At 40.5% G+C, this 23687-nt stretch overlaps 1 protein-coding gene across 1 annotated transcript in view; it reads left to right on the top strand.

Moving 5' to 3' along the window:
* Klhl14 (kelch like family member 14) overlaps positions 1–19098 on the top strand; it is a 107835-nt gene extending 88737 nt beyond the window's left edge. The window contains exons 4-8 of the mRNA XM_038332116.1: positions 3958–4036; positions 12539–12729; positions 12809–12967; positions 16499–16656; positions 18958–19098. Of these exons, the coding sequence (XP_038188044.1) occupies positions 3958–4036; positions 12539–12729; positions 12809–12967; positions 16499–16656; positions 18958–19098 (728 nt within the window). The remainder of the gene's footprint in view (positions 1–3957; positions 4037–12538; positions 12730–12808; positions 12968–16498; positions 16657–18957) is intronic.
* Positions 19099–23687: the final 4589 nt, after the last annotated feature.

Below are 23687 nucleotides of genomic sequence, written 5' to 3'. Positions count from 1 at the left end.
ACCTCGATGTGGTAGGGCAAGCTTGTAAACCCAGCACTAAGAGAGAGGGGTAAGAAGGATGCAGGGTTTGAGGCCAGTCTAGACTGCTCCTGAGATCCTTCTGGAATAGAAGATGAAGGGAAAGGGGGAGGGGAGGGGAGGGAAAGGAAAGAAAATGGGAATGATGGAGGAAAAAAAAAAGAGTAGAAAGACCGGAGAAGATGGGAAGAAAGGGGTGGGGAAGAAAAAGGAAGGAGGAAATGGTAGGGAGAGACAGAGAAGACAGGAGAGAGGAAGAGAGGAGAGGAAACAAGGATGATTAATTATAGGAAAGGATGGAAGAGGGGAGGAAGAAGATAGAGTGTGGAGAAGAGGAAAGGGGAGTTAAAATAAAATTCCTCATATGTAGCCACCCCCTCAAGCCCTGATAAGAGTCTCAACTGTAAGCCCCACAAAAGTAAATAGCTAGCCCACTTTTTTACTTTTATAAGGCTCGTTATCTCCCCTGCCAACCTCAGAACTCTATTCTGCTTATCTTCCCAGTCCTCCACCTGTACCTCTTTCACGTCACCATCCCTGCCTCTGGAGATGCTCTCTAAACTCATACCCTTTCAAACAAGACTTTCCTGAGCCTTTCCTGGGAGTCAAGTTCACTTCCACTCTCCCAGAAATGAAGATTTCTGGATTATGCCACTGCTTCCCAGCATGCAAAGTCACTTCTCTGACCCATTAACAGACATGGCAGACCCTTTGTTCTAACCAGAAATTCTGAACCAAACTTCATAGAGAAACAGTCTTACCCACGGTAGGTGGGTTCTAACTGCTGTGAGCATTTCTAGTCTTCAGATGCAGTTTGGAATTAGCCCTGATACTGGAGCACCAAAGATAATACATTTACCTACAGGAAAATTATGACAAATTTACACTCCCTTCAAAAAATATCACTCAAAATTCAGCTCTGGATAGTTTTTACTTGAATTGGAGCCTCCCTATTTGCAATGTCTGGGTCATCCTTACCATCTTTATCTTTCTGTGGGTCACCAGCTAAAGTTCAGTTATCATTAGTTGTCCTGAACTGCCAACACTTCCTCATGGGAAGGAACTCCTGACCACATCCACACAACCCCTAAAATCCTTTGAGTGGTTTTATCAGTTTCTTGTCTGCTCAAAACCAGGGCATCTTTTTTTTTTTTTTTTTAAACTAGGTCAAAACTACTTTTATTAAGATGTGTATATGGCAAAAACCCACCAGTCTTGGCAGTTGGAAACTCAGGCTTTAATCCTGGCTACGTGATTCTCCCCCTCAGTTGATTCTTGTCTATTTGTTTTTTTTTTTTTAAATTTCCATCTCCTTCCCTCCTCCTCCCCCTCCTCCCCTCCTTCCCCCCCCTCTCTCCCCTCCCTCTCCCCCCCTCCCTCCCCTCCCCTCCATCCACACCTCCCCTCCCTCCCTCCCAAGGCCAAGGAGCCATCAGGGTTCCCCACTCTATGCCAAGACCAAGGTCCTCCCAACTCCCCCCAGGTCCAGGAAGGTGATCGACCAAGCTGAGAAGGCTCCCACAGAGCCCGTCCATGAAGAACAATCAGAGCCCAGAGCCATTGTCCTTTGCTTCTCAGTCCGCCCCCGCCGTTGGCCACACTCAGAGAGACGGGTTTGGTCGCATGATCCATCAGTCCCATTCCAACTGGAGTTGGCGATCTCCCATTAGTTCTGTCCCACCATTTCCATGAGTGAACGCACCCCTCTCGCTCCTGACCCTCTCCCTCATGTTCTCGCTCCTTCCGCTCCTCATCGGGACCTTGGGAGCTCAGTCCAGTCAGGGCATCTTTTGAAAAGACTACTTTCCCAGCCAGCGACCCTTTCTAGAAAGGACCTGGCTTCTCCCTTCCACAAACTACTAGCTGATTCAGTGATGAACTTGTTACTAGATTAATCCATTGATTTCATTAGCACCCTTGAGATCCAGTCTTCTCCCAGCAACACTGCCCACTGGGCGCCAAACAGGAACCAAGCCTTCAACACATCAACACCTGAGGATAAGTCAGATTCTCACTGTGATGCTGCAGAACCCTTTTTCTCCTTGATGCTCTTTCTATACAAATCTAAGGTCTGTACCTTGGTCCTGCTTGCCAGCTCAAGAACTTTACAGGATTTTTGATCTTAAAACATTAAAAAATAACCTCCAAAACACCCCCCTTTTGTTTTGTTTCAAGATAGGATGTCTCTGTGTAGCACTGGCTGTCCTGGAATTCTCTCTGTAGACTAAGCTGACCTTAAACTTAGTGATCCCCCTGCCTTTGCCTCCAGAATTCTAGGATTAAAAGCATGCACCACCACCACCTGGCAGCCAAAACACTCCCTTGATGCCATGTCTTCTAGGTTAGTCTTCCATTGTCTTCAGAAGTCCTAGCAAGCATTATGCATCTCTTACCTCTGTGTCCTTATGTATGAGTCTCTCCTGAGTGGTTCCCACTGGCTTTCCCTCGCACCAGTTCACAGAAACAACACTTGTCAAGACCGTGTCCACTCACTGTCTCAGCTACTTCCTTCCTTCTTTCACAAACCCTACTTGGCTTTCAAAATACCATGCTTTCTTTTGTTGTTTTATTGTTTTTTCCACCCCAGAAGTCACTCTTAAGACTCCTTACCTTCCAGTTCCATCCTCTTTTCTTAAATGCTTCCATCTAGTCCTGTGCATTTAAATAGTAACTCTGAGCTAAAGGCTTCCAAAATTTGCAGTGGTAACATTATCCAGCCACTAGATTAGCAGTTGCTTTGTTTTGATATCCTATAGGCTTCTCTGGGTTAAGAACAAAGATGACTTCATAACGTCTCACCTTAGTTTCTAGTTAACCCTGGCTAGGCCTTTGTCAGTTCAACAAATTGTGTGACTTACCAGCTAGTCCCTCAGGCTAAATTCAGCCAGCCATCCTTAGTAACACACTCTCTCTTGTACAAAAGGAGATGGTATTTGGCCTAGCACGTAAAATAGATTTCAAACTTGACCATATCTCAACCATATGAGCACACACATGTGTATGCTCTGCTTATTTCTGGGGTGGCATCTGGTACCCAGTACCTAGTTACAAGCCATGTGCAAAGGCAACATTTAAGGTTGAGGCCTCAGGTGTGAATCGGTTACCACCTCTAACACTACATGAAAAGCATAATATACTCTTTCACTTCCATTTCTTGCTTTGATGTCAATATGTATGCAAAAGAAGATCCATTTTAATACCTTAGAAGAGCTAATGTGCTTTTTAAGCTCAACAGAGGGGATAAGCTGGCTCAGCAGCTCAGAAGACTCACGCTTGCTCCAGTTCCAGCAAATGCACTTGTGTTTACGTCACAGCAATGGTGCATCCCCTAAATGCACGCGCAGAGCTCCTGTGATAAGCGTGACACAAGACTGATTATCATGACGGATGTTATTTCCATGAGGGGACAAAAGTCTCGACTACAGTAGGGTTTTGGGGTCAGTAAAAATAACTGTTAATAATGGAGAATTAGGCATGCATGTTTATTTTCTCTTGTTTGTTGTTATCATTACTTTTCTAGAAAATAGGTTTTAATAATTTTAGAAAGAAAATTTATTTAAAAAAAACTATCCAGAGATATCATACAAGGAATTCTCTAAACAAAGAAATTTTAGGCAATGGCTTCTTGTTTTTAAAACATAAAAATATCAAGATACAGGAAAAATTATACTAATATGCTGATTAAAAGGAGTACTTTATGAAGCTTACTTGGTTTTGGTATGGTTGATTGTGTTGAGTCTTTCCACAACAATAAGAGAATGGGGAAAAGGAAACACATTTGAGGAAGTGCCTCCCTGACTCTCATGCTGTGCTACAGAGTCCCTTGACTTAATAAGTGCTTGTTAAATCTGACAACAGAGGTTTTAAACATGGGTAAGTGTCCAAATCAAGAAAAGGGTCTAGGTTTTAAATGCTAATGCTTCAAATGTATTTTTACAGGAAAACATAGCACAAATTTTGTCAGCCGCTATGATCCCCGATTTAATAGTTGGATCCAACTTCCACCCATGCAAGAAAGGTAAGTGCTTATTTCTTCTGTTGGAGACTTGTAGGAATGCTGCACAGAATCGTGGGTAAGGAACACTGGACAGAGTCCATGAAAGACACAAGGCAAAGTACCAACCTTGGTACCCAAGTTACATTGCTAACATTATCAATGCAAATAAAAAAAGAATGTCATTTTTCTGTCCTAACACAGGGAGAGAAATTATGCAGCCTAACTTCTTTGACCTTAATGATCACATTTTGGAAAAGACTGCCTAACCACCGGTTGTATGGTTATTATCAATAGTAATACATGTGAGTCCTCAAAACACAGAATGCCACCCTCACAGTAGTCTGCATGTCAATGCAAAAGCTTTTATATTAAATATTGAAGTATTCAATATTAGCTTTAGTATGTAACATTAAAACTTGAGGTTTAACATTTAAATATATCTTTAAGTTTAATATTGCAAGAATTTAGGTCATTTATATGTGCCTCTTCAAAAACAGGTCATTTATTAGCTTTAAAAAATAGTCCTAGCCAGCCATGGAAGATGAAGGCAAGAAGATCAGGAAGCTCAAGGCCTATCTGAGTCACATGAGACCCTGTCCCCCAAAACAAAACAAAAAACTGCCATCCCATTTTTTTCATACATAGTCTGTTTGCTCGAGTCTCTTAGCTACCAAAGGGCAATATGGGTAGTGCATAGATAGATATTTTCTTTTTTTCTAGCTGTATTCAATCATAATGCCACCATGTTTTTGTACACATATGATAATGTATGTGTATGTAAGATGACTCCTTTGACATCCTTTTAAGTAAATTGTCCATTAAGATATCAATAAACTACAACTTACATCCTCCTCATCATCAAGAATTAGAGAAGAAGCCATCGGCTGTGTTTTTCTTCCCTGTTCAGAAAATGAACTCCCTTCACATCTGTTTTATTATTCAAGCAGATTGCAGTGAGATCAAATTAGATCCTTAGCATAAATGTCATATTAAAAGAAATCATCATGAAATAGCATATATTCTAAAATGGGATTTCTACAGCAAGACAGTATAAATCTATTTTAAATGTATTAAGAAGATCAATATCTTCCCACCCCACATACATGAATTAAAACTCTCTTAGATGGGCACAGAAGCATGTGTTTACAATCCCAGCACTCAGAAGCCGGATGCAGGAGGATCACAACTTGGAGGCCAGCCTGGACTGCCCTGTGAGACCCTGTCTCCAATAAGTAAATAATCCTCTAAAATAATAAGATAAAAATGAGACTCTTTGAGGAGACTTCACATTATAAATTTAAAATATCTAGACAGTATGTCAAACACCATGGGCTCATTTAAGAAAATCTCTCACTCTCTCCACTGTACCTCAAGAAATATTACCAAGTCAGTCCACAACCTAACAAACTTCCTGAGCCACAAGCCTCCTGCTGTCTTTCTCCAGAACACTCCATCCCTTTTTTTGGGGGTGAGTTTCTGGTGACTGTTACTGAAACTGTCTTACTTTGCCCTTAAAAAAAAAACATTTTCTAAAAAGTTTTATTTACAAAAGAATTGTCACCACATGTTTGAGATGTCATTCTCTCGTCACCACCATCCCGTTTACTGGGGGCTATACACCATGATAATTAACCTTCATGCCTTCAGCTTGGGAAGCATAGCTCACGTCGCGGTCAATTATCTCACCATAGAGCCCCTAAGGATGGAAAGTATTGCTACAAAACCTAATTAGTAATTTTTTTTAGAATGTGTATTGTTTACTTGATAGTCCATAATGACTTCCTCTGAGGCAGGGTGGCCTATCATGGCACGGTCCTACTTAGATAATTTTTAGCAGCTCATTGGCCTGACAAAAAGACCTGCCATGGTCTGTCGCCGCCTGGCAGCCACCGTTGACAGGACGGACTGTTTAGTGTTTCTCACGAAGTCATTATGGTATATCATGTCATGTCCTCGGTAAAAGAAGTTTTCTTTCTTTTTTTTTTCTTTCTTCCTTTTTTATTTTAAGACGTAGAACAATCAACCCAATACAACAAATAACTCCCTTCCAAGCAGAGTGGGAAAAAGCAGACCTCACCCAGTGGCCTTCTAGCACGTTTCTACTGTAGGATGACTGACCCAGGCAGCCATCCTCCACCCAAATGAGCGTGCCTTCTTTCAGTGCCAGGCTTCCATTCAGAACACCAATGGGCACTGGTGCTCTGAGTGATGGTTAAACATAGGAGGAAGAAACCCAAGATAGATGAGAAACTCAAGACCAGAGATACTTATTGAAACATTTAAGTTAATTTTATAAGACATAGATCATGAATCAAGCCAGCAGTTCCTCGTCTACCTGTTCCTATTATTTCTCTGCCAAACTGCTGAGACATTCTTATACTGAGAAGTTACCAGACTGATTGAGAATAAGAGAAATGTGTTGTAAGTCATCTCAGGGGTTAATCACCCTTACAGATCTGGGAACAGATTCCTAGGTTCTTTTACCTAATCAGATCTTCCAGCGGAGCCTACTAAAGCTGCTGAGTGCCCTTTCTGTTCAGCAGGGAGTTGGACATATAACCTCTAGGCTTATTCAACCATGGGTGAGCTCATAAATTCCATGATTTCCAGCTATGAATTTACAAACAAAATATTGAATGGAAATACAATTTTAAATGTACACAATGGAAGTCAATGACTGCTTTCCCCCCAGAATCCTCTAATAGCCAATAGTTCAGCAAGGAAGAATAAAACCCTATAAGCCCCTTCATCTTCATGTTTTGCTGATGACAGGTCCACTGGGGTACCCACAAGTGAGCCCACTAGGCTCCAGTGAGCAGCTACAAACCCAAGCTCACATGGAGAGCCCTGGTTAAACCCAGTGAGTCACAAAACAACACAAAAGGATGTGAAGCTAGGAAAGGGATTTTACAGAGGAGGGTGTTGAGGATGGGAGATTGGTGAGGGGAGGGGTAAGAGAAACCCAAAGCATGGAATTACACATGCATGGAATTGTCAATGGATACATTTAATAAGAAATATAGTAATAACAATGGATGCTGGTTGTAACTGGACGTTTCTTGATCTGCCTGGTCCCACAGCCGCTTTTAAAATAACCACTCAGAGGCTCAATATTAATTATGTAGTATTTGGCCTATTATCTCATGCTTATTTTTAACTAGCTCTTACAACTTAAATTAACCCATTTCTATTAGCTTATATTTTATCGCAAGGCTCATGGTTTGTTACCTCATATCTTGCTTCTCCAGCATCTGCTGGTGTCTCCCTTGATTCTGCCTTCTTTCTCCCTATATTCAATTTATCTTTCCTGCCAAGCTATATTCTGCCCTCTCTGAAATCCTAGTATAAATGGGAGTGGTTCTGTCTCTAGGAATCCTCAGACTGAATGGAGTCTCTACAAAACCACAGACGAATGCTGAGCTACTGTCTCTTCTCGTCCTGTATTCCTTTCTCCACCCAGCTATATCACTTCCTATCTCCACCTCCCTAGTGCTGGGGTTAAAAGTGTGCACTACCACCACTTGGCTCTGTTTCTCTTTTAGACTGATTTAATTTTGTGTAGCCCAGGGTGGCCTTGAACTCAAAGAGATCCATCTACCTCTGTCTTCCGAGTCATGGGATTAAAGCTGTGTACCATCACTGCCTCGCTTCTATGGCTAATTAGTGTGGCAAGCTCCTCAATCTGGTCTTCAGGCAACCTTTATTTGTTAAAGCACAAACAAAATATCATCATACCTGATGAACTATTTTGGTTTTATGATTTAAGATTTGATTCTGCAGCAAGAGAGGAAAGAATTGAAAACTTTAGAACAAGAAAAATGCTTTGATAACTTCTGTCTTTAAAGTAAAATAGCCACTTCATATTTTGTAATAAAGAAGCATTTTTACCCCTTAGCCAGTCTAAAATATGAGGACAAAAGTTTTGGGAGCAACAACAGCCCTCTGTTTCATTGGCTGAGAAGCTAGAAGCTAACATGCCCAAAATATTCCCCAACTTAAGTACTATCAGAGAATCTGTGGGAGACAATATTCAGCTTGAAAAAAATCTGGTTTTTAACTTGATGATGTAAGTCAGCAATTCAAACTAGGTTAAGGTTACAGCAAGTTAGTAGTACACTTCAGAATAAATACAATTTAATGCAGCTAGATGATCGATATGTAGATATATAAATAAGTGGATGATAAATAAGTGATAGAAAAATGATAGATGACCGATATATAAGTGATATAGCTGGAGATAGATAGATAGATAGATAGATAGATAGATAGATAGATGATAGACAGACAGATAGACAGAGAGACAGAGAGACAATATATAAATAGATAGAGATGGGGTATTGATAGATTACCCTGAAAGTTAAAACGACTTTTAAAGATCTTACAATAAGCAGGGTTTAAAGTGTATTTGTAAAAGTTAGTAGTTAGCTTTTGTAATCTTATCTCAAAAAATTTGCTAATTATTGCTCCTGGCAGTGAGAGCAAGGAGAAGTGAGAGGAGGAAGAAATGAACAATTTTAACTTACAACAAAGTGATTCCACTAAGGAATGTTTAGTAGTCTTAATTTACTCCCCCACAGCCCCTCCCCAAAAAGGATCACAAGCCAAGTGTGTCTTTCTATGGAGAGGCGGGGAAAGTCTAGTCTGGTAAACTTTGAGCCTGTTGCAGGTATTCAGTGTGGACAGACCACCAAGCCCTTGTTCTGTGATGCATTTCACGGACACACAAGTTGGCCATAAGAGGGGATCTGGGGTGACTCACCGTCATGGCAGAAGGGATTTCTACCTAAAAACAGCATTTTGAATAAAGAGGTGAAACCTGCTGTTTTTTCCAATTTAGACCCTAAATCCAGGGTGTGGGGGGTGTTGGGAGTACAGGTGGATCATCAGAGAGGGTCTTACTACCTGAAACAAACCAGTTCTGACAGGTTGACTTGGTGTCAGAGGGCAAGGACCCAGATCAGAGAAAAAGAAGAAAACTGCAATGGAAACTAGAGAAGTGTTCAGACTGCCAAAAGAAGTGTCCTTGTTCTTCACACTCTCGACATTCTTCGTGACTCATGTCATCTTCTGGATCAGTACCGAGAACTCATGGTCTCACCTTCCACTCTGTGGTCCAACTCTACACCGACTCTTTACTGCAATTAGTGGTTGGGGACTAGTAACTTAAGATGTACTACATTTGTTTGATTAAATAAAATTAACCTGGAGTCAGGAGTCTGAGTCAGCAACGAGTTGACAGGAAGTAGTAGGGAGGAGCCGTGTGTAGCTAGGGTTCTCAAGTGGGGGCAGAGCAGAAGAGCATGCTGCTTTGGGGGAGCCTTGAACAAGGAGAGAAGGGGCAAGAAAAGAAGGGGCCGGCTACACAGCCACACAGTCAGACACAGAGGAAGAGTGAAAGTCAGATCACAGAAGTAAGAAATGGAGAAAGCCCAGAAACAAAAGGTGGACGGGATAATTTAAGTTAAGAAAAGCTGGCTAGAAATAAGCCAAGTTAAGGCCAGGCATTTATAAGAAGTAATGTCTCCATGCGTATTTATTTGGGAGCTGGGTAGCAAAGAGTAAAGAGAGGAAAACAACCAACTGCAATCAGTAAATGATCCTTCAGAGAGCTCCAAACCCGTCTCAGAACCATCTGAAAGAAGCACACTGACCTTTCTGTGTCCATGATTAAATGAGATGTGTGCCTTCTAAAGACCTGTGTCATTCTTTTCAACAAAACATTTTCAATTGCAAAGAAAAGAACATCAAATGATTTTGACAGATCATATTCATTAGAAAGCAATTGGAATCTGTTTATTCAAGTGGAAGGAGTCAGTGGACCAACTCTGTGAACCTTATTTTGCAACTTTTAAAATTTTAATTTTTACTTAGATGAGATTCTCTCTCTCTCTCTCTCTCTCTCTCTCTCTCTCTCTCTCTCTCTCTCTCTCTCTCTCTCTCTCTCTCTCTCTCTCTCACACACACACACACACACACACACAGTATTAAGGTTTCAGAATCCAAAAGGTAGCCTTCACTTTGGCTACCTTTAATTTTTTTGTTCCACTTTTCTCCTTCTAATTCCTCCCATTGCTACTGTTTTTCATGACCTTCCACAGCATGTGCATCTTTCAAAAATCTGGATGAGATGTAGAAAAGAGAACATGGTCAAAATATCAGCCTAAAATGATCAATAATGGCTATCAGGATGATGTAAGTCTGTCCCAAAAGTTGAACACAGTATCATCTCCGAACAACATTACAGTTAAATAGTGGTGAATCATCTGAGCAAATGTGACACTTTGGCCATCACTTCAGTATCACAAGCTGAGCTTCTGTAATCTGAAATTCATCCAATGTGATTGACATGTGACTTCAGATGACACGTTTACAGCAGAAAGAGAGAGACAGACAGACACACAGACACACAGACACACAGACAGACAGAGACAGAGAGACAGAGAGAAAGCACATTGAAAGCATTGTATAAAATCACCAGTATGGACATTCATAACCGGTAGAAGTGCTAAGAATCAATAACTGTGAGTGCCCAGCCATATAAATGACATCAGTAGCAACCTCCCACCCATCAGGGCTCAGGAAATACTGTTAAAGGCGGGGGACGGAGAAGACTGAGAACTGGAGGATGGGGAAGAGTACTGTGAAAATGCCTACCTTCTGAACATGGGGTGGCTGTTGCACATGCAAACTCACAGTAGCTGTAGTTATCTACTCAAGATCTGTACAAGATCAAGCCAGGTAAAATTCTAGTATGGATGGAGAGGGATTTCAAAGCCCAACCCTAGCTGAAGAGCTATTGGTAGTTGTCAGCTGGGAGAAGAGTCACTTTTTGTAGGCATGTATCCCATAGTCCAATGGATGGCCCCATACTCCTGCACTAATTCAATTCAGTAGATACTATAAAAAAGGATACTTTGTGCATGTAAGTACTTGCTTAAATATTGAATAAAAAGTAAGTGTATAAAGTTCATATAAAACGGAAATATATTTTGTGTTTATCTGGGTTCCTTTCCCATCTTCTCTGTATATTTTTAAATATGAAGATTCCTGATGTCCAAAACATTTCTGGTCCTAAACACTAATATTAGAACCTCAGATAATATTAGGAAGAGTTCATGAGAGCCAACTTTTAAAAACTTCTTATCCGGATAAAGATCACCTGACAGTTTCTGAGAACAAATAGTGGATGCTGATACAAGCTCATGAACATATCTGCACACACCCTATGCGAAGGTTCTCTTACTGTCCCCGTGTTACTGGAGAACAGTCTGAGGCTGATGGAAGATATGTGCCATGTCAAAGGTCACACACCTAGTAAATCACACCAGACAGTTGAGTTTTGTAAGTCACATCGTACGTCAAGATGTCATGCACTTTCCCCCAGGTTTTTCAGTACTGAATACACACAACCTTGTAAATTCCCAAATAATACAGAGGACCTGATAAAAATGTTTACCACTGTCCATATCATATTTGACACTGCACAAAAATCTTAGCGTCAATTTTTATAGAGTCTATTGATTAATCCAGTCTAAGTCGTGTCCTTCAGGGCCTTGACACTTAGCAATGATATTGATTCCATACTGGACTACATGGGTGCCATCCTGGTCATCATAGGTCTGTCCATCAAAACTCTGAATGTCTTAGACCTCTGAGCCTTTCATCTTTCTTACTTCTCACCTCTGACTAGTTTTATGTCTTCCATCTTCTTCCATTAACACAGTTTTTATCTCACTTCTTTTTATTTCTTCTCCTGAAAGTATATCTCCTTCCTAGATCACAGCCTACCTCACAGCAGGTCACCTATCCTTCCAGTGAATTCCATACACCTTGCCTTTGAAAGTATAGTGTGCAAACACTGTCAGCAGCCTTTCTTGAACAGAGAACTAGAAGCATTCAGAGGTCTTTTTAGAATCAATAACACAAGCTCCCTGGATGAAACTCCTGTAATCGCTGTTAGAAGAGTCAAATATATATGTTAAAAATCAAATATATAGAAACACTATACAAAGTTCACAAAAGTTATTCTATTTGCAGTTGTACTAGGAGGGGAAAAATGATAATTGAAGAGAAATTTTGATGATGCAGTTTTCTAATAAATTGGGAACAATGACCCTTGAAGGACCATAAAGAAAGTGAATGTCAAGATAATTTATTATTGTTACATTATCTACCTCATTTTTCACTGTGTCTTACTGAACTATGATATCCTTAGAAAGCACCAAATATCCCCAGCATTAATGAACATTTTATCAGTGTATCAAAAGCAAGAAGAGAAGAGCAGGCACAAAGCACTAGTGACTGTCTCCTTTCTTAGTATTTCAACATCAAAGGTGCTAACCTGGTGGAAAATGACTAGGCTTGCTGTGTAGGTTCTTGGATTTAGAAGGCAGATCAGTAATGGTCAAAGGTTTGCAGCCGTCTCTGGAGACACTCCCCCCTTTCACGGGCTGACTGAGTATCCCTTACCCATTGCAAAAGTGGTGTTCCATAGATTTACTGAGAGCTGTTCCTTCATTGTAGAAGAGCCAGTTTCTACGCATGCCGCTTGGACAAGCATTTATACGTGATTGGCGGGAGGAATGAAACCGGCTACCTGTCCAGTGTGGAGTGCTACAACCTCGACACCAACGAGTGGCGCTATGTGTCCTCTTTGCCTCAGCCTCTGGCAGCCCATGCAGGAGCAGTACACAATGGGAAAATATATATTTCAGGCAAGCCATTTCTCTATTTTTCTTTACAAAGCCATCATGCAAGGCACTTCCTTGACTCCGATGTGTCTGTCTTTCACAGGGGGTGTGCACAATGGAGAGTACGTGCCATGGTTGTATTGTTATGACCCCGTCATGGATGTCTGGGCCCGGAAACAAGACATGAACACAAAACGTGCCATCCACACATTGGCTGTGATGAATGACCGCTTATACGCAATTGGAGGGAATCATTTGAAAGGTGTTTTCTTGTTTGTTTGTTTGTTTGTTTGTTTGTTTGTTGGGGTTTTGTTTGGTTCTGTTCCTATTCCAGTAACATTTGCATCACACACTCTTTGCTTCAGGATTTCTTGTTAGATCATCATAGCTAACTATGTAAAAAACATGTTGACCAATTACAATCTACTGTGTGCAAATTAACAGTACCCTGGAGCGAGCATTTATTGTGTTTTAATTCTGCAGCTAGGATTATGTTTAAGTTACCATACGCATTAAAGAAATGAATAATGATGTCTAAGGGGAAGAAATGAGACCATTAATATCTGAAAAAGCACAATTTGTCGTAACAGGGAAACCAGTGAAATAAATTATCCCTTATCTCCAAAGTTGTAGTAATGAATTGTCCTCCAGAAAATTGTTTTTTGCTGCAATCATAAAGAACTGTTCTCACAGGTTCAGAGAGCTAATGTATGGATTTTTTTTTCTTAAAGCAAAAATGTGGTATCTAAATTTAGAATTATTTCTTTTAAGTATTGAATATCAAATGATCTACAATTCTCAAATGGAATTGCTTTTTTTATATAATTTAAGGCACTTTAAAACCTGTTCTTAGCTGCTTTCCTTCCCTGGATACGTTTATAACTGAGACCTTTTATGATGCACACAGAAGCATGGACAGACATGCATCAGAAGCAGGGGGTCGAGGTTGTAGTTCAGTTAGTAGTGTTTGCCTAGTATTCATAAGGCCCTGGGCTCAATCTTGCGGGTGTGTATGGCACTGCCTTTGGTGGGAAGCAGATTTGCCTCACCTGCTTTGGACCTCAGTTTCCTTGTCTCAAAAATTAAGAAACTGCTCTGAATTGTACTCTACAATCTCCGCCAGCTCCTGAGTGTGACAGAAGCAGGCATACCTGTGGCATCAATAGGAAAATCAGTGTGCTCACTTATCTGACTGCAGTATATGAATCCAAAAGTAGGTTAGACATGGGAAGTTTTTCTAATCCGTATTTACATATACATTTAATGCAAATCGCACAGGCTAACTTTGATATCTATATTTCAAATTCAACGTTCAGCCAAAAAAATAATGACCTAGTGTGGGCTTCCTGCTCCTCTTCGTGCCCCTCGCCCCCACAATAGCAGAGGACTCTGTCTCCCTCTGCACATGGTTCTTTTCTTTTTGCTCCTTTCAATTTCAATGCCCTTTTTATTCCCTCACCTCAGTGTTCTCGACTAATTTTGTGGCTCTCAAAATAAAGCAAGTTTCATTTCATTCTCATAAGACTTTATCTATGTCTTAATGACTCTTATATTCCAGATTATATTTGGACAGGGAGATTGCACACTAACAGTCTAAGTAAGAAAAAGTGTGACTGTGCACGCATGAGCATGGGCAGACATGCATCAGAAGCATGTGACTGTGCACACAGAAGCATGGACAGACATGCATCAGAAGCAGGGGGCCGAGGTTGTAGTTCAGTTGGTAGTGTTTGCCTAGTATTCATAAGGCCCTGGGCTCAAGGGCTAGCATCCCAGAAAATGGGCATGGGATTTGATTTACACCTATAATCTCAGCACTGAGTAGGCAGAGGCAGAGGAATCAGAAGGTTAGGATCATCCTTAACTACACACCAAGTTTGAGGCCAGTCTGGTCTACATGAGACCCTGTGTTTATTGTATTATTTAAATATAAATAACAATTATATGTGTATATAGTTTCAGGAGTCATAAAGACAAAGGAAGGTTATAGTTTGAGTCCTGCTTTAAAATAAATGAAATGCTGTGTCATCCCGCTCAACACATACACTACATCATATCTGTAAAGGAGGGGTACTGACCTGGTCATTTGTAAGACTTGTACTCCGCATCTATAGTACGTATGGAAGGAGGGACAGAGAAGGCACACATGCCCCTGGCATTGCCTTAGAACCTCAGAATCTAAAGTCCTTCCCATATGCTCATTTTAACCAGAGGGAGAATTGGCAGTGGGCATGTTGCTCTACTGTAAGACACCAATATGCGTCATTGTGTATAAGCAGCAAGTGGCCTGAAACGGCCTGTCTGCTTTCTCAGGAAGGAAACTTGCTCCTTGGAACTTGTCTTCCTAACTATGACTGAAGAATCTGGATATTAGTTAATGTATGCCTATCATTAGTTAATGTATGTCTATGAGCTAGAAAACAGCCATAGCATGCATTTAAGTAAACAAAGTATCATTTGAACAGCCCCCTCTTTCTTCTATGTAGCCCAGGCTGGCTTTGAAACCACGATTCCCCACCCCCATCTCAGTTTCATGAATGATGAGGTTACAGCCATGTGCTCCCCCCTTCTACCTCTCAGATTTTTTTCACAGTTGGGTTTGTAACAAGGTCGCCAAGAACAATGTAGGTTCTGGACTCTTCTGAAGGAGCCCTGCCTTTAGTACAGGGATTAAAAAGCCTCAGTGGAACCTTCATGGTCACCTAGCAGATCCTGTCTCAAAAGACAAAGTGGGTAGGACCTGAAGAATATTATCTGAGGTTAACTCCTAGCCAACACAGACTCTCTCTTTCTCTCTCTGTCTTTCTTTCCTTCTTTCTTTCCTTCTTCCTTTCTATCTTTCTTTCTTTCTTTCTTTCTTTCTTTCGTTCGTTTGTTCTTTCTCTCTCACACACACACTCACATACATACACACACATATAAACATACATATACACACATACATGCTCTCTCACACACATAAACATACATGCACACACATTCTCATATACACACATATACATACACACACAAACATACATACACACGCATACTCATGTACACATACACACACACTCACACAAACATACATACATACACATTCACACATATACACACAAACATACATACACACATTCATACACACACACACACACACACACACACACACACAGGAGAGCAGAGAGGCAGCAGAGAGGAAGAAGACTCTCAAAGCTTAGAGCCCCAACTCCAAACCTTGACCCTTGAAAAAGTCTCTGCTCATCATTGAAGTTGTTTATATGTATTCAAATTCTAGGAAAGGCTTAAGATCCCAAACAATGAATTTTAGTTGACTGAACCATTTTGAGAGAGTTAAATATTCAAGAAAAGCAATATGGTTCGGCCTATAGATGTCTGAGTTCTGATGCCCATTCCTCTGTATGCTGATGCCACCTTCAAAACAAAACAAACAGACATGGGTGCTTGTAAAGCTAGTTGTGCTGACCGTTGTTGTCTTAAATCTTTCAAATCAATGTATAATAAATCATTTTAATAGGGTCTGCCCCCATGCAATCAACCTTGTGATACCTACTTGAGCATTCTTGATTGAGCTAATTCCAAACACCAAAAGTCTGTTGGAGTCTTTGGATTTTTTTTGTTTGTTTGTTTTTGTTTTTATAGAAATTTCTGACATGTCTCCCAATTTCACTAATAAAATTATGCATTTGTGTCTTCAAAGACACAACAGTTGACTTCTTAGCTGCAGCCCTCCTCGTTTTAAAAGGACTGTGGGAGTCACTCTTTTCCTCCATGCTTGCCTTTGCCTGTCACCTAGGTTTCTCCCACCTTGACGTCATGCTTGTGGAGTGCTATGACCCAAAAGGTGACCAGTGGAACATTCTCCAGACCCCCATCTTGGAGGGTCGCAGTGGCCCCGGCTGTGCGGTGCTTGATGACAGTATTTATCTGGTGGGGGGCTACAGCTGGAGTATGGTACGTGTCTGTGTGTCTCTCCTCCCCCTGTGTGTGCTCGTTTCTGCTAGTTTCCCCCAGCTGTGTTATCACCCTGCATGTTCCCTTTAGGAATATCAGGTCTGTGTGCAGCCGCAAACTCTGTAAGCAGGAAGACAGAACTGGTAGGGTGCAGTAGAAATGACTTGTTAGCCCATCCACTGTCCCCAACAGGTCTTCCATCTCCAGCTTACTCTTATACCCATGTGTTTGTAATTCTGCTTTCCAACTCCAAGTCAAAGTGAAATTATTTTTCAAATGTCCTGTAGACATTCAATAAGACAATCTGAAAAGCTTCTGACCAGAAGGAGCAAAACATGGAAATTAATTCTTCAGTGTCTGTAAGGGGGCATTAATTTGCTTTTCACTCATGAAAATTTCCAAACATAAGCAAAAATTAAAATGATGGGCGACCTTTCTTTCCCCATCATCAGTGCCACGATCCATCAATAGACTTTTCCTTTTAAGTTTAACTGAAAAAAATTGAAGCAAATACTAAATGTCATATTTCTAAAGGTCTCAATATTTATCTTTCAAAAAAGTTATTCTTTTATACTATCATTTTATCACGCACTGCATGTCCGATTCAAACTCAAAATTTCCCTATTGGTTTACAAAAAAAAGTTGTATTTTTCCAATCAAAACAGATTAAGATACAGTAAGTCTGACACATATTTGGTTGTTGTGTCCTGTAGAGCACTCTCGTCTAGAACATTTCCTCTGCCCCACTTTGTGTTCCCTGACTTGTTGACAAGTCACTTCATTGTTAACCAGAATATCCTACATTGTGGGACTAACAAGCTCCTTGTGTTGTCATTTAGAACAGTTCCTCAGACTAGACTTAGTCAGGAGTTGATTAGGCTCAAGCTTTTTATTATTTATTCACTTTTTTATTTTGGGTTTATGCTAATTTGTCAATAAAAGGAAGAAAAGAAAGTTCAGTATTGCAAAGTAGACTATGTGTTTAGATTATGTCAAATCAGGAGAGACCTAGGGCCTAGGAGTCAGTTTCATTACACTCACAGTGGATGACTGTTTCTGTATTGCCTTATTGATCTATGCTAGCTTTATAAGATCAACTTGGAGTTTTAATAACTTTTTTATTTATTTTGCATCCAACAGGCTTATGATACAAAGTTTTGAGGAACTTTTTAAAAATAATTATATAATTATTAGTATAATTATATATAATTATTAATATAATCATATATTAATATAATTATTGAAGGCAACTATGAGTTGATGCATAAACCTAGACTTTCACACATGTGCCTGTTGTCTGGAGCCAATTGTTGACTACAAGTGTAGAGATGCAGTCAAGCAGACCTTAAGAATGTACATTCAGAAAATACCACGAGTTTTGTTGGGGTTTTTGATGTGTTTCCTATGATTTAATTAGGCAAGGAAATTTTCACTCAAGCATTAGCCTTAAAGTTGACAAAGGCACCAAAATTAAAGTCGTTGTCCATTTTCTGTGTGGCCTCTTGAAAATAAATGAGCCAATGTGCAAAGATGTTTTCAGCCTACTTTAAAATGCTTTGCTACCTTGGCTTACATTCTCCACAGTAAAAAATAAAAATAAAAACAAAGAAATGAAGCCACAGGCTAACATTGATTGACTTCGACTATTTAAATAATAATGTATATCTTTTTTTTTCTTTAATTCAAACCTACTGGAAAATTCCTATTTTGGAGCCAATTATTAGAAGTGATCATTGAGCACTAAAGATGTTCTAGGTATTTATTTGAGTTTGATCACTACCTGTCACTAGGTAGATAGCTTAGACAGTAAGGTCCCATTTTGTCTGCATCAAGATCTCAGCTTAATCTCCAGAACCCTCATAAAAACAAAAACTCTAGATGTGATGACTTGTGATTTTAGTTTAAGCATTGGGAAGATAGTCAAAGCAGACATCAACCTACTTGACAAGTTCCAAACTCAGGAGAGATCCTGTCTTGAAAAGTGGATACTTGAGCGAAGAAACACCGGAGTTTGTCTCTGTCCTCCGCTAACACATGCTCACTAGCACACACATACATGCTCCTGAACACACGCGCGCGCGCGCGCGCGCGCGCGCGCACACACACACACACACACCTACACGATTTTGAAATATCAGCTTCAAATATTTCCTTGGAACACAACAGTTTAAAACCCATTGAGATCATTTGAAATGCTTTAGGCTGAGCAGAGAGTTGGCCTTCCCAGTAAAGCTGTGAAGAATGGCATAGCAATCACTGCTCTAGTGCCTCCCCTAAGTACTCCCTGCTCTGCCGTTCCAGGGTGCCTACAAGTCGTCTACAATCTGCTACTGTCCAGAAAAGGGAACCTGGACTGAACTAGAAGGCGATGTGGCTGAACCCCTGGCAGGCCCAGCCTGTGCAACAGTCATCTTACCAGCCTGTGTACCCTATAACAAATAACAGCAGGAAATCCTGGCACAATGCCACATCTAGGATGCAGCGGCAGGTGACGCTGCTGCCCCTCGGGAACCATGCATTCCAATGGTACAACTGCCAAAAGCCACCTTTGCTTTCTGAATGACAAGTCACTAAGGGAGAAAGAGACCTGTTCTTGAACAGACTGTGGTCTGCAAATCAGTTTGTTGCAGTGACAACCTCTTCCATATCAGACTGGTTTCCATTTGTCCCACCTCTACACAAACTCCCGTGGAGCTAAACTTTCAAAGAGAAAGAAACCACAGAAGACTGGCCCCAGAGATCTAAGATCCGTATTGTGCATTGTGTCCTAACTGCATGTGATAGGCGTGGACATTTGGAGGATATTTTGTACATGAATGATTCAAAATCTGACCCACCAGAATGCTTACCCTGCATTCCAGAAATTGCCACTTAATTCTGCACTTGTAACGCTTGGCTTCTTCACCCACTCCATAGGTAACACAGCAACCGAGAACCCCAGAAGATGGAAGCTGGGCATCTTTGTTTCTACACAATCATAGTTTGTATTCCTTATAGCTCCTTAGGAGATCAGGGAAAAGTCAGCTGTTGGTCTCATTAGCAATTGTTCTCTGCCAGAGTCTTAATTTCATGACTTTTATTGTCCTTGAAAATGAAAACAAAGCACATTCAGTTGTTTTTCAGCTCCCAGAATCTTGTGATTCCTCATTTCTTACAGCATTTTATGTAGTGAACATAAGGACAATTTGCCTCAAAAGATAAGACCAACAAACTCCATCATAGAATATTTCAGAAATTCTGTTGCATAACAAGTTGTCCCAAATTTATTCCTTAATAAAAGCTGACAAATCACTTTCAGGAATTCAGGCATACAAGAAAAACTTTCTCTTGAGAAAGATCCCAATTATCTTTCTGAATCTTAAAATACATGACCTTCAGCTGAAGAGATTGCTCAGTGGTTAAGAGCACTTACTTCCCAGGCAGAGGACCTGGGTTTGGTTCCCAGCACCCACACAGTGGCTTACAACCATCCATAACTCCAGTTCCAGGGCAGCATCGCACCAGGTATGCATGCAGCACACTTACATACTTATAAACAAAACACTTGTACATGTGAAATAAAAATAAATGAATATTTTAAAATAATTATTAAAAAAACCTTGCAAACTCACAATACCTGACAGTACATTTCCTTACCTTTGGCTGGCTTCAGATACTCAGTTCTCATTATTCCTCAGTTCGTCAGCAGAGATGCCTGCACTGGGTTCAGTGAGAATTGATGCTTGTCTTTAGGAACTCAAAAAGATCAAGAGAGCATGACACGGTCTCTTTGTGGCCAATCAGAGAAGCAAAACTAGCAGAAACATGAATTTGACTTTCAAGCTCATCTGAGTTTGAGCAACAACTGGCGCTGACAAGCGCCTAAATATTTTTTTAATCACAAAGAAGTGTTGGACCCCTTCAACAAGTGTGATATTCAAAATGCCAAGTAAAGGAAACCACAGATGAGAACAAATGCCCTCACGGTAGCTTTCATGAGCACCTCAACATGGCTGGGCACGCCAGAATCCAACAATGTTTCTACAGAAAAGTGCAATCTTTGTTGTTTTTGTATTTATTTGTATGTTCAGATCCAAAGGATCCGTTGTAAAAATATATATGTGAATATATATATATACATAACTAGTGCAATCAGCTTTCTTTTTTTTCCTTGAAAACATACGAATACATAAGGAAAGACAGTAAGAGCGTGGGAAACACCCACCAGCATCCTGAAGAGCACGTGCCATTTCAGAAACTGTATTCTCAACCATCGTTGTATCTTCCAAACATCATTTCTACAAGGGTTTCAGCTTTCCTTAGGTTTCTTCTTCACTTTATTTTTTTCACTAGCTGATTTAAATAAAAGCATTTATGAAAACTCTATGTAATGCTTTCTCTGTATTTCAGAGAGATACAAACTTCCAGAAGTGAAAAGTGAATAAAGTCACAAAGAATGTAAATTTTGTACAGCACTAGAATGTAAATGACGCTTGCTTGGAAGGGGAAAGTTTAAATAAAACTTTATGTACAATTTCTCTGTCTCACATACACCTCCTTATACAGCATATATATCAACTGGATTGTTTCAAGGTTTATAATATGTAAACGCCTAAATATTTTTATTCTACAGATAGTCTTTGCAGGTCGGTTTCACTTTCTCATAGTATGTAAAAACATGCCATAGACAACATGAAAACATTATGAAATGGTTCTAGAAAAATGGCTGTGAACTGAAAATTCTATAAGTGAATCTAAGTTTTCTATCACAAGTACATTACATTAAGGCAGAAATTATTCAAGACTGAATAACTAAATGTATATGGGAATTTTTATAAACACCTTAGTAACCAGCAGAAACAGCTGTATTCCTAAAGAATAGCAGGAGCCCATATTTAATTAAATCAGTTATAGAAATGCAAAGTGGTTGATTTCCCTTTAAAGCAAGTCTAAAAAAGAAGTTGTGCACAGAAATTAGAGCATCCGTGGGTAAGAGAGAGGGAAGTGAGACCTGCAGCTAAGAGGAGCAACAGGATCGTGATCCTAGTGTGTTTCCTATTGCTATGACAAACACTGACCAAAAGCAACTTGGGGAGAATGGAGTTCATTTGGCTTCCTCTCCCACATCACAGAGAAGTCAGGGGAGGAAATTAAGGTAGGAACCTGGGGGCAGAAACTGAGGCCATGGAGTAGTGCTATTTTACTGGCTTGTTCCTTGTGTCTTCTATAACCCAGAACCACCTGTCCAGGGGCAGTACTGCTCATAGTGGACTGGGCCCTCCTGCATCAATCGTTAATCAAGAAATTGCCCAACGGAGTTACCCATGGACCTCTTTTGGAGGCATTCTCTCAGTTAAGACAGCTTCTTTGCCGCTATGTCTAGGTTTGTTTCAAGCTGACACAACCCAGCTATCTAGTACAGCCACCTCCTGGCAAAGAATGATGCAAAATCGGGACCTAGCATCTGAAGCCTGCAAGCTGGGAAGAACTGACTCTTGACATTTTCCAGACCATTGTTCAAACCAGTAAATTCCCGAAAGACTCACGACCTTCCATAGTGGTTCCTGAAAACAAGAGCAATGGACTTCTACTTCCTTCCCCTGCATCTTCTCCCCGTATACTGAAAACAAAAATCCCTCTTGAATGCAGCTTCCAATGGCATCTTGCAAGCCAAGCAGAAAAGTGGGGCTTCTTCCAAATACAGGGAGACCAACTTTCACCAGCAGTTGAGGGCATGCTTGTCTTTTTCATAACCTTAAGGAACCAATGAGTTTGAGTCTACATGTAGATTGCATCGTTTAACTCTGACATGTAGTTATCCAATACTTGATCACATCTGAGGTAAGAAAAGAAGACTTTCTGAAGAAAAAAATACATCCTTTCCAGGACATTCTCCTAACTGGTAAAAGTTAGTGGGATAGGATCAGGGAGTGCATTTCTCACTGAGTAAGCTGTCTGTCACCTTAAAGTCGGGATTTGTTCTCTCCAGAATGATCTTTCCCCAGTTGTCTGACCCTTGTCAATATGGTGAGTATTAGTATGTACTATTGATATCCCAGACGGCATTATTGGGAATGTCACACTTCCAATTGAACTGTATTCTTTATGTCAAAATATAGGTGCTTCTCAGGTGACAGTGTGCTCATGTTCTGCCAAAGATTGTAGGTTGAAAATATTGTAAATTGAAAGTGTGTCTCATTTACCTTACTGCATATCCTAGTAATACAATGCATTGTTAGAAAATCACCTAAATGACCATGGCTCACTACCAGTACCCAGCATCATTTTAAAAAGTTTTACTATGTATCACTAATATGAAGAAAAGATCAAAAGTCAAAATTTGAAGTATAGTTTGTTTGCTTTCTGAACACATCTTGCCTTTACACTACCTCAAATCAAAAGCCAGAGACATCTGTATTTGCAAACTGAGCACACAGACATGCGTGCACAAATAAGACTAGCACAGCATACCAACACCAGCTAGCAAAGCGTGAACCCTGAGTGGAAACCGAAGTGAGAAGAAGCTAATGGTAAGTCTGAGAACATCCTCAGCTCGATAGTATGAACCGTGTAGCCACAGCTATAGCGTGAGGGCGTGAGCAACACAACCAAGAGGCACTGGTTACTGGCTGAGGTTTCTTCATGGATATTTAGTCCATGTAGTGTTGCTGTAAAAGGTCACAATGAGCAGACTCAGTGACTGTGGTGGCTTTATTTTCAAATTGACTGGATTTAGAATCACCTAGGAGACACACTTCTGGGCATGTCTGTGAATGTGTTTCCAGAAAAGTCTAATAAGGAAAGGATGTCGATCTGGCATGTGAGTGACACTTTCGCATTGGGTGGGTTCAAGACTGAGTGCAAATGAAGGAAAGGAGAAGGTCAGGTGAGTATCGGTGCCCCTCTGTTTACGCTTTCAAAACAAGCCGCTTTCCCTCATTGTTCCTTAATGCCTTCCCATGACAATGGACTGTATCCCCTCACACCAAAGCAAACCTTCCATCCTCAAGGTGGCTTTGTTGGGAGTCTTGTCACATTAATGAGAAAAGTCA

The sequence above is a fragment of the Arvicola amphibius genome, chromosome 5, assembly GCF_903992535.2.
Source record: "Arvicola amphibius chromosome 5, mArvAmp1.2, whole genome shotgun sequence".
In the NCBI taxonomy this organism is placed as follows: domain Eukaryota; kingdom Metazoa; phylum Chordata; class Mammalia; order Rodentia; family Cricetidae; genus Arvicola; species Arvicola amphibius.
The sequence above is the reverse complement of the archived record's forward strand: the minus strand, read 5'-3'. Positions and strand labels throughout refer to the sequence as shown.